General features: G+C 46.6%; 1 protein-coding gene across 11 annotated transcripts in view; it reads left to right on the forward strand.

Moving 5' to 3' along the window:
* SEC31A (SEC31 homolog A, COPII coat complex component) overlaps positions 1-5,471 on the forward strand; it is a 41,013-nt gene extending 35,542 nt beyond the window's left edge. For all 11 annotated transcript variants that reach the window (XM_039710411.1, XM_039710412.1, XM_039710414.1 and 8 more), the window contains 4 exons: positions 877-1,149; positions 1,522-1,641; positions 3,800-3,871; positions 4,741-5,471. In XM_039710411.1, coding sequence (XP_039566345.1) covers positions 877-1,149; positions 1,522-1,641; positions 3,800-3,871; positions 4,741-4,920 — 645 coding nt within the window. In that variant the 3' untranslated portion in view covers positions 4,921-5,471. The remainder of the gene's footprint in view (positions 1-876; positions 1,150-1,521; positions 1,642-3,799; positions 3,872-4,740) is intronic.
* The last annotated feature ends 6,626 nt before the right edge of the window (positions 5,472-12,097 follow it).

Consider the following 12,097-nt stretch of genomic DNA (forward strand, 5'->3'; position numbering starts at 1 on the left):
ACCACATGGACTGTTATAAAATAGAAGAAATACCTGGCATTTCAAGCCATAATTTTCAGCTGTTTTCCTCCTAAGAACTTATTCACCACTCAAAAGTTTATTGTTGTGATTAATTTCTTTTATAATTGATTTTGTTGCTGATTGGGAATTTTTTTTTTTTTTGGCTGTCCCAAATCACTAGCTCAAGTCTAGCATCATTCATTCAGGGTTCTGTCATCTTCCCTTTTTTCTCCATGCACACCTGAAGAAATGTGCACATTCCCATGGAAGCCCTTTCTGTTGTTTTGATTCCTGCATGATGTGTAGCAGAGGCCAGTAGCTCATTTTGTTGTTCCTTCCCTGTACCAAATGTTTGTGAAACACCCCTGTGTAAGGACTGGCAGATGCTCAAGGATGACTCTGAAATGCCCTGGTAATCTGCCTTAGTGCAGACCTGTGTGCCAGAAGCCTGAAAGGCTTTCAGAAGCTTTACTGGGGCATGCTGCTGGCTGTGACCTACGTACTGTACTGCATGGACAAAAATACACCCTTGAAAGTGAGACACAAAAGTCTAAATATAATGACCCAATAGTAAGAATAGATGTAGGTGTGGGTTAGTTTTCTCTTCTAATAGTGCTGGTGTGCCAGACCTTTGGTTTGGAGGGAGAGTGGCTGTGATTCGAGGTGGCTGCACTCAGCTCTTGTGGTCAGGGGCAGGCTGGGCTGTGCACAGAGGGCTGGGTTGGGTCAGCCAGAGTGAAATGCTGTCTTGTCTGCCCCTGTTATTTCTGTATCCAGCGCTCCCAGTTACTGTGGGTTGGGAAGTCTGTAAGAGCTGGGTGTTGTGCAGTGCCTGCAGCAGCCACACCAACATAAATGCCCTGTTGTTTTCCCCAGGTGCCTGACAACTTCCTGCCCCCAGTCCCCATCACCGCCCCCATCATGAACCCGCTGGCCGACCCGCAGTCCCAGATGCAGCAGCCCCAGGTTCCAGCTGTGCCCAGCAGTGCGCCCAGCTTCCAGCCTCCACACCTCCCTGCAGGGCAGATGGTGCTGCAGGGGGGCTTCCAGCCTGCTGCCCAGCCCCTGGGGCCATCCACCATGGCACCCACTGTTTCCAAACCCAGCACGGAGGGGGCCCCAGGAGCCCCGATTGGCAATGCCATCCAGGTAATGTAGCCCCAGCATTGCATGGGTTGGTTTGTCCATCTGCAGAGCCTGTCCAGGCTTTTCTTGTAGCTGCAAAGTGTACTGTGGAGTTTCTAGGCACTGGCTTTACACCCTGCTGGCATTTTGCTACTGTAATTTCCACCTAGATGCCATTAATCCTTTAGTCAGTATGGGCCAACAAGCTGCTTCCTCCTGCAACTTTCACAGCTTCCCAGAGGGAGCAACAGCAGGTGCTGGTAAAGTCACCTCCACACACCCACAGGGAAGAAATAGGAGTTGTGCCAAGCTAGGTAATCATGCCACTCGGTTTAGCTGAGAACAACATGTGGGCACAGTGACCTGGAAAAGCCTCACCTGTTCTCTGTTGCTCAGCACGTGCAGGCACTGCCAACAGAGAAGATCACCAAGAAGCCCATCCCTGAGGAGCACCTTATTCTGAAGACCACGTTTGAAGCTCTCATCCAGAGGTGCCTGCTGTCTGCCTCCGATCCGGTAGGTGATTTCTGTGACTTGTGAGTTCTGGTAACAAACTCCTCTCAAAGGGAAACAGCAGGTACCTGGGAAAGGGAGGATTAACAGCTTTAACACAACCACTGGAGCTGCATAGGAAAAACATTTCCCACGGCAGCCAGTACCCTGGAGCTATCCCTCCCAAAGCTTCTCATTTATTTCTGATGGCCAGTAAATAACGTGGCCCCACAAAGCCCAGCTGCTGACTCTTCAGCTCATGTCTGCCACATGCTAAAAGGTGGTGTTGGGGGCATGCAGAGGGCTTTGTGCACTGAATTTGCTTGGTCAGCAGCACAGACTCATGCTGCTGTCGGTTCAGTATCACACAGTTGCTCAAAATCCTTTATTTTAAGGCTGTAGAGTGCTTATATATGTCTGTGTGTATGTGTGTATATATATATATATATATATATATATATATATAGTGTATTCTGCATTCCCTTTGACCTTCTCTTCCTCTAAGTGCCCCTTCCCCCAGACAGACAGAGAAGGCAAAAGCATTCCACTCAAACCTAACCTGGGGATTGCTTTTCTACTCTGCCAACACATTTTGCTTGCTTCTTGTTAAGTCTCTGATATTTTTAGGCAGTGAAAGTGTTTCAGCCCACAGAGACAAGAGACACCACCCTGACTGTACACATCAGTTGTTGTCAGAGCAAATACAGGCACTGCTCAGCTATTACATTCTGAAGGGGAGAATGGGAACAGGAGCTACAGAATGAGGAGAACAACCAGTTTGCACTTCTGCCTAATTACTTTGGCTGGAGAGATGTCTTGCTGCTTCCTAGACACAATTTGTTCCTCTCTGTCCTAGCTGACCATCTGTAAAATGAAAGTAGCTTCTGCACCTTTTAATGGGTTTTGAAACTAATGTTGTGTGGTCATGCATCTGAGAGTTAGGCAGTCCAAAAGAACTGGGGGTTTCCTACCTGCTCCTCCTGGGGTACTTTTTCCTTGGATATCTCAGTTCCTTTATGACATAACTGCTGCTGAGGAGTTTCTGCATGTGGCCCATGATCCATGTGCTGTGTTCTCCTTTGTGCCATCTGAACAGCTTTCCCTAATTTCTAGCACAGCAAGCAGCCAGCAGTTGGTCTTCACCCTTCAGCTAGAGCATTCCCACAGGCTTTATTTTCTCCAGGCAAATTCTTTATTTAATCCAGAGAAACATTTCCACTTGCCAGGGAAAATGGCAGTTATCCTAAGTGAAGATGGATTGATGCACAGACGTTACTTAATCCAGAGAAACATTTCCACTTACCAGGGAAAATGGCAGTTATCCTAAGTGAAGATGGATTACTCTGGTGCATTGATGCCATTCCTACTGCTGTTGACCAGCTTTTTTGTGCTCCTGCAATTGTAACCTTGATGCTTTAGTACTCTGGAGTAAAATATACAATTTTAAATGTTGTTTTTTAAAAAAAAGTGGATAAAAATTCATTTCTCCAGCAGCTGCAGCCCCAGGTGGAATGTGCTGTGGTTGTTTTAAAAGCCTTTGGTGGCAAAATAATTCCAGGCACATCAGTGGGAGGTTTACTTTATAAAAGTCATGGAAGCACAAAGTGTCTGTAAGGACAGATTGGGTTAGGCTATTAGTTTTAATGTTGACACTAAAAACTTACAGACAAACTGCTGGCTTTACTAATCACATGAGGAAAAATATAATTAGGTTTTGTCATAAATGATGACTGAGTTGTACACACTTAGAACTGAAGAATCTGCATGTGCCCTTAAGCTCTTACTAATGTTGCTGGGTACTTCATTTGAGTAAGAATTTTATCCAGTTGTCACTATGCTTTTCAGTGAACCATAGGAAGAAAAATCGTGCTGCAAGTCAGAATTCTGTCACTTTTCTTACAGCTAAGCCAGTGGGGTTTGCAAATGAGAAATGGCTTTTGGGGTGCACCTCTGCAGTTTTCTGTAGACAGCTGAAGTGTTTACATGTGGAGAACTACAGTCATGTGGTCTTTCCTCGCAAAATCAGGGGAGAAGAGTACAGAACAAAGAATCCAAATGATGTGTTAGGAAAATGTCGTTGAGAAAGGATTTTGATGTCCTGCCTGGACCCGTTTGCAATGATATAAGATTGGTTTGGGATTCTAAAAATCACTGTCCTTTGATGTATTTATTTGTCTTGCAGCAAACCAAGAGGAAACTGGATGATGCAAATAAACGCCTGGAGTTTCTGTATGACAAACTTAGGGAACAGACAGTAAGTTCTGTTTTACTTCCCCCCACCCCTCAATCACTTATGGCCAAAGACTTCATTGGTGCAATACTACTTCTGCAGTATGTAGCTGGAGCTCATTTTTTCTTTCGAAGTGTGCTCCACATCTGTTTTTTGGAAGTTTGCATGGATTTCTTAGAAAGCAGCCAGTTACTGTGCCTGGCCCCACATGCCTGTGCAGACTTTGCAGCATTGTTTTGGGATCATGTCATGAGTTTTATGGTGCTGTGCAGAGGCTGTGCAAAGAGCAAAGCAGCAGGAACCATTTCTCTGCTCCAGGCAGGAGCTGAGACACACAGCCTGGGGTCACAACAGAACCCAGGGGACTTAGATTTTTGGAGGCTCAGTGACTTCACTGGAAGGCAGATGTGCAAGTACTTTTGAAGATCTGGTCATTTTTCCAAAGCCTTCCAGGAGGCTTTGGCAGAATAAAGGACTGTGCTTAAATGTCTTAGTACCTTAAGATTAGAGTGATGTAATCCTCTTGTTGTCAGGCCATGTTTGCTGAGCAATTAACCTTACCCAAAGGTAAAAGCTCAGTAGTTTTTTTCTGTGTGTCACAGCAGGTCTGCCACCCCAGGGAATTGCATCCAGGGGCTGCCAGGGAAGGCTTGCAGGGCATAGCAGTACTGCAGAGAAGATCCATTCTGGTTGAAGTCTTTTGTTAGACTTTCCAGTGACTGTTCCCAATGTGGTGCAGCTCTGAAGATGTCTTATCTCCAAAGAAAGGAACCTTCCTGAGAGCCAAGTGCCTCACTCTTTTCTTTTTAAGTGCCACACTCTCTTCTAGAAAAAGAAGAGAATTTCTTTTTCTAGTTTTTCCTTTGTGCTGACCTGCCTTGCCTTTCTTTCAGCTCTCTCCAACCATCATTAGTGGCTTGCACAACATCGTGAAAAGCATCGAAACCCGCAACTACCAGGAGGGACTGAACATCCACACACACATCGTCAGCACCAGCAACTTCAGCGAGACCTCTGCTTTCATGCCAGTGCTCAAGGTTGTCCTCACCCAGGCCAACAAGCTGGGGGTGTGAGGTAGCCCCACACTTGCAAAGCCCTTTCCCAAAGAAGTGCATTTCTACGGCAGACATGCGGGAAATGGACCAAACGCTCGTCCTCACAGCATGGCGCAGTAGAGCTGACAAATGGCATTACACTCTCCCTGCAAAGTACTTGGTTCTAGAAGGGCTGTGGAGCCCTGGTGCTTTTCTTCTTCTTTTGATCCTTTTCCCATCCCTAACGATTCTCATCTACAAATAGTATATTTAATGGATGATGTCCCACATTGTCAATTTTTGAGGTGCATGTTACACTGCTAAACAGTGGCTTTTAATAACAGATGTATGTGTTGAAACAAGAAGATAGGTTGTGTATTGGACCCTAAAACAGATTTTTCCCTTCCACCCCACTGTTCCTTATCCACCAGATTAAAAACAGTCTGATCATGTTACAAGTGTATTTGGTCTTTCGTTTTATGAAGCTGCTTGCAGTTCTGTTATTACAATTTACATTTCAAATAGCTTAATTGTGCACTGGGGCAAATAAGCAAAATAAAAGCTAATGTGATATTTTCAATAAATGTAAATTTATTAAAATTTGTCTCTACGAAGTGCAGTGGAGGGATTTTGAACTAGACTACAGTGGGGCCGCTTTCTGTTGTATCCTGGGCATGAGAATACTTCTGTTTTTCCCCTTTTTATCACTAAAAGGTCTGTGTGGAACACAGAAAGATCGGCAGTTGGAAGAAATGTCTGGGTTTGGGAAACAAAAGAAGGAGTTTTGCACTAACCTAAAATATCAGTGCTTGTGGAATGTAGATTTGGCAGTGCATACTGCAAGAAGTAATCTCAATAACAATGTAAATCACTGCTGGCTTCTGTGACTTCAGACAGATTTGTTAGGCAAAACAGTTTTATTTCCTTTCCAGCATTTTCTTACTTCATAAGATTTTGAAATTGGTAAACACAAGGCTTCAACTTGGAGTTACCTTTTTCAGGAGTTTAAACAACACTTGGAGTAAATATTTTGGTCTAGGTTATAGGTTTCTAAGCAGTGTTACAAGTATTCTTGTGTACTTACAGCAGTGTATTCAGCACCTTTGTGTCTTGGTTCAAGGTAGAAAAGTTTTAAAAGAAAGAACCCATTCAAAGGTAAGCAGGAATGAAATAAAATAAAAACCTTCAACCCTCACCAGGGTGAAAAGCAGCTATGCTGGGCTGGCCTGTGCTTTCTGTGATGCACTGCTCAGCAAGGAAAAGAAAAAGCAGTCTTGGTACTTCAGGGCCAAACCAGCAGGTAGGAGGTAGTGCTAGAGGAATTCAGGAGCTGGCTTTACATATCCTCTCCTGAGTGCTTTTGGATGTTCTTGACATGGAGCAGGAGTGGTGGCATGCTCTGACAGTTGTGAAGGACAGGCAGATGGTTCATATTGTGGGAAGCTGGCTGTTTCTGGCAGTGACAGCTGGGGAGACTGGTGGTGGTGGCAGAGGGGCATGCCTTCCAGTAGGTGCAGGCTTGTGGGCAAAAGCAATGCTGTAAATTGGAAGCTCATAAGTTGGGAACAAGAGCCTCAGGATGTGAGAGTAATTAGCTGGGAGTATCTCCTGTGAAAGATATGGCTATGTGAAAGCCAAGGAATGCTTAATGACACAAACCTTCATCAGGTTTGCCAAAGAGAATGATGCCAAATGAGAAGGGACTTAGCAAGGTGCACATGCCAGGGACAGGACTGAAGAGCTTATTTAATGGGAAGAATTCAAATAAATTTTGTTTGTTCTCCTTGTGAAGAGCACAAGGGAATCAGGTTGATTGGAACTAGAGAGCAGTGTCACATGAGAACAAATGTGGCATGAACTGGCCAGGTGTAGGTTTGGTCTAGAAATTGAAATGGTCAAAAATGAGACCACCAGAAGAGGGACAGGAGGAGGGGTTTTGAGGTGACAGTATCCTAAGAGTGCCTTGATGTTGCACCATGGCCTGGACACTCAGCAATGGAGAAATCTCTCCTTGCTGAAACAAAAGCTGTCTTCCACCTCAGCCATTGGACAGGAAAACTGCACTGCCCAAGTGCATAACAGGAGTGGATGCAAAAATCTGCTCCTTCTCTCCTGAGAGCAGCGGAGATGAATTATCAGTTTTGCTGCCGTCTGTTCATATCTTCAAGGAATGCCAAGCAATTAGCCACCCATCTGATGGGATAAATGCAAAGGGCCATCTTCATTTACAGAAGGCAATGAAGCCCTGCCAAGTTAGGCTGGTAAAATAATTTGGCCCCAAATAGCCTAATTTTGATCTCACTGAGTGAGAAGAGATTTATACCTTTGTAACACCACCCAAGCTGCTCCTCTTTGCAGCCACCCAAGACCACAGAGTTACAAGAAGGGCTGGAAGGAAATTCAAGGATGTATTCTGAGCAGCATAGGTGTTGTCTGATGGCAGCTGGCATGAGGAGCTACCTTGCTGCTTCAGCAGTCACCATCCAAGCAAAGGATGTGTCCTATTTGCTGGAAGCAGGTGGGGATGTAAGAGCAGCAGTACTGCAGAGGCCTGGCTGCAGGCAGGACATCCAAGTTAAGCACTTGAGTGAAAGCTTTTTTGTGCTTGTAAATCTCTCTAATGGATTTACTTTGGTTTTGCTGGCAGAGGTCTGAGGTCAGCATTAGGCATGAATGTTGGAGATTGTCTTTAGTTGCTGCTGCCTTTCCAGCCTCTGCACAGTGAACATCAGATTTTTCCTGTGTTGTGCTTTTGGATCACACAGTTCTCAAACATAAAGACTGGGAATGTGGGCTTACTGCATAATAACTGTGTTTTCTCTGCCCAGAAGGAAGCATGGGCTAGGCTGACTGGGCTAATGACAAGGGACAGGGGTCTTGCTGCCACAGCTGTTTCCCCCAAAAGCTATGGAGGGAAGGGGGCATGTTTTGGGAAGCAGGGCAGAGCCAGCATGCAGAGAGAGCAGTGGCACCACTCCCCAGAGCTCTGCAGGCTGCCCTCACCTTCATCCTCACTTTCACCACCGTGCTGGTCCTTGGCTTCAGCAGCACCAGCCCCGCTGTGGCTGTGCCATTAGCCCAGCTGGGGACCCTTTACACCTGAGAGGGGAAACAAAGGAGATCCTGAGTCAGGCATTCCCCTCCCCACTACCTGCCATTCCACATGGCTCCACACCCCAAGTGTTCATTGTTCTGAGGCTGAGCAGCAGGTATAGAGACAGGCAGGCTCAAAGCTGAAGGGAAATCCAGCCAAACATCTGCCACCTCCCCTGCAGGGAATGCTGAGTGTCCTGTGTGTGCCTGCTGCTGAGAGGAGTCACTCAGCCTTGAACAAGGGCCAAGGCCATTGCCAGAGGATACTGAGGAATGTCACAAACACTGTACTGATACCAGGAACAGTTTCAGCACATCCAGCCTTGAAGGGTAATCTCCCAGCCTTGACTTGCTGTGTGCTGGGTTGATCATTGCCATGTTTCCTCTGGAGATCCTGCAGGTCAAACAGATCCATCACCAAATGGCCAGTCAGCATGGATGTATGGATACATCTAATGTAATCCTCACCCAAAAGAGGCTGAACTGATTAAAATTCCTCTGAGCTTTAGAGCTGCAAGTTATCCAGAAGAACATCTAATTAAGAAGGGATTTATTAAGAAACACTAAAAAGGCAGCTGCAGCTGACCTCACCCAAGAAGTCCATGCCTGCCTGAACAGAACACAGAAGGCTTCTTGAGAAATTGTTGCACAAATTCTTTGCCAGGTACAGAAGAAGCACTTCAATCCACAAATATTGATCACATATTCCTTGTTCCCTCTGATGTTTAAGGCTTTGTTTCCTTCTTTACTTAAAGTGTTCATTTGAACAATGCTTTGGGATCATTGTTTTTCATGGTGAGAGAAAAGAAAAAAAAAAGAAAGGCCACTGTTGACAACATATTAAATAGCTCTGCACTGAAATGTGATGGTAGCAGGCAGGACTGAGTACTATTAAAATAGACTCAATGTTCACACAAACCTTCACCACCTTTCATCATCACTGCCCTCTTTCTTTCTTCCAGGCAGAGAATTCTAGAAGAATGTTTAAAATTGGGTTTAATTATATGCTCTCTGCTGATTCAGTTGCCTCAGGAGGTGTAGTTAGTGATTAATAACTACAGACTAATGTGTTAATCTCAGCAGACTAATGTGCTTTGTAGCAATATCACTCATCAAGCCACGCTCTGCTGGGTCCAGGCCCATCACGAGTCGAGGCCAGTGCTGCACCAAGACCACTTGGAATGGGGTAAGCTGGTGTCTGCCTGCCTTCCCTGCCACACCACTGCCAAACCCTGGCAAAAGCCTCCCTCTGACCTCCTTTGGGTGGCTTTCTAAGGCAGGAAATAGTCAGCTCACCCCTGCCCCACCACTGTCAAACCCTGGCAAAAGCCTCCCTCTGAACCTCCTTTGGGTGGCTTTCTAAGGCAGGAAATAGTCAGCTCAAATAACTACTGGACAAGGACAAATAAATTCTGGAGCTTTGCAACATTAGGGGTTGGTTTTTGCTGTTTCTGAAACCTTTGTGATAATAAAATTGTGAAGATACAAAGACTTTCAGGCCATTCTCAGTCTCAGCTCCAGAGGAGCACCCCAGCCTGGCTCGTGTTACTGGGCAGTAAGGATTTTTGATGGCTCAGACATCCACCTGAGGAGCTGCTGCTGCTGCCCCCGCAGGCACTGACACACAGAACACAACAGGCAGGGGCCATTCCCAGCTCTTGGTGGACTCCCCCGTGTCTCTCCCTGCAAAGAGAGAAAACAGGCTTTGTCTAAGGGGCAGTACCTAACTCCAGCAGCAGTGCTGAACCCTGAACCCCTGCAAGTCCATGATGTTTTCTGCTGGAACAGGAAGCTCCACTAGATGTAGGTCTTTGTCCTTTGTTCTCACGTTGGACCCTCAGTTGTGCTGGCAGAGTAACCTATAACCTCCCTCCTCCCAGCAACACAGAAGGATCTTTGTGGCCCAGAGACAGTGGGAATGTGCCAGGGAGGTATTCCCAGGCTGGTGTCCAGGGCAGCATTTCACACCTCGGTGCAGATGATGGATGAGCCCTGTGTCACTGGCGAGGCCGAGAGGATGTGTGATCACTTGTGGGGGCACTGAAGCACTACTCAGAGCCTGTCCAGTGTGTTGTGTGCCTGGTGCAGCCTTTCAGGCAGGCTCAGAAAGGCAGGCTCAGTCCCGGGGGGAATCACGCTCCTGCCTGCTTCCTTTGGGCAGATTTGAGTCTGTACTCCAGCCCTCTCACCCAGCAGAGAGATTTAAGCAAGGACTGGGTGAGGCAGACCACACAGTGAGATCATTTGAAGCCAGGGCACAAGACAGGAACAAGAACTACGGACAGGTCCCCTCGCCCACAGCTCAGTGCCAGGTGCCCCTTTTACCTGCACAGAAAAGGCATTGCTGCAGCAGTGGAGGCCAAACTCAGGCATGACAGCAGAAAGTCCAGCTGGAATTGCCAGCAAAGGCAAGATGGAGGCTTGCAGACAAGAGGGAGGCTGTCACCTTCCTCCCAAAACACTGCCTTGAGTTCTCCTTTTCAGCATGTCTACACGCACCACTGGGTACAGCAGACAAAACCAAAAAACCAACTTGTTTCCATCCAGATCTCTGAACTACACGCCACCTTTGCTTTTTTTTTTCCCCCCCCAGACTTGAAGATCCTTCGCTTTTAAAAATATGAACTCAGGAATGTTTATTGAGAAAATCTTTTAACTCTGTGCTGCTTTAGTTGCAGCTCCCCAGGTTTTTTTTTGTTGTTTTTTTTTTTTTTTTTTTTTTTTCTCTAGGCAATTCTGGCTCACTGAATGTTTTCCAATATTATTTTTTTACCAAGGGAAGCAGGATTCAGATTTGCAAAATCTTTTCTTTGCACTTCTGGGAACTAGCAAGGCCTTAATCTGAAAGTCCAGACCTCTCTCTGCGACATATAGTCCTGACATTATGGTTTGTGTAGCCAGGTACCTTTATTCAAGAGAGTAGATGTTTTCACAGCATCATGTCCCAAAATATGCTGTTTCCCACAGCCACCGCAGTGATCCTGGGACAAATGCTGGTGCTGTCACTGAGTTGCCACTGCCCAAACAGTGATTTCTGGGAGCAGGGGAACGGCGATGGGCTCCACACATGAGGAATGACACTGTGCAATGACATTCTCAGGGGGGCTACTTAGTTATGCCTTGGCCTTCCTCTGCTCCTCCATCAGCACCAGCAGCTCCATGAGCATTAGGGATTGCTCTGGAGTCATCTGGGCTGGGTACCACATAATATCTCCCTTACAGCTGTGCTGCTGCACTTGCCAAGCTTCCTCTGCATGCAGCCAGCTTCACTTGGAGAGGGACACAAGGACTTCTCCTTCACACAAGTTACCTGAGAGTGTCACCCAAAGCATCAGCAGTCCCTACACCCAGAGGACCTGTGGCCACAGCAGAGTGTTTTTCAAGTCATCTTTGTTCACCTGCTTTCCCTGCTGCCTTGGCTACTCTGTGAGCAAACTGCTGGGAGCTAGAGACAAATGTGGGGTATGAAACTTACAGCACTCTGTTCAAAGGCTCAAAGGCTCACAGAGGGACCCTTCACAGATGTGTTCCTCAGTGACTTGAATTAGCTGGAAATCTGGCAAAGCAATTTGTATGTGTTTGCTTCTTGCCAGGGTGTGGGCAGCTAGCAGGCAGATTCAGTGCCACTTGGATCTGCACGAGCACACAAGACTGACATCTATCCTGTGCCATGCTTTAACAACCTGCAAAACCAGGTCAGGATGAACAGTTACATCCTGCCTTTTCATGGAGATGTGCTCCCTGGGTCTCTGTACGTCCTTGCTGCCTGGTAGCATTCCCATTTCATCCACCTTGAACCCCGACATTCCTGCCCAAAACACTCAGGGCATCCTGTCTGTGGTGTGCACAGGTGAGCTTGGGCTGTGCAGGTTTCTTCTGCGTGGTGTGGGGGCTTCTTGCTGCTCTCAGGCACTGAGACATGGAAAAATCATTAAAGGATGGAGTCTTCTCTCCTGCCTGCCCCCAACATCAGATTGCAGAGTCCAAACAGGAAGATGAGTGACATCTACTAGATCAGTAGTAGGTACAGTTGAAATAAGCCTGAGAGTTGACCTTGGGCACATGGAGGAGGTCAGGGCAGGCAAATTAAATCACCTTTTCTGCAGTCCTGGTGCAGCAAGTG

Source organism: Passer montanus, unplaced genomic scaffold (assembly GCF_014805655.1).
Source record: "Passer montanus isolate IOZ18808 unplaced genomic scaffold, ASM1480565v1 scaffold23, whole genome shotgun sequence".
Classification (NCBI taxonomy): domain Eukaryota; kingdom Metazoa; phylum Chordata; class Aves; order Passeriformes; family Passeridae; genus Passer; species Passer montanus.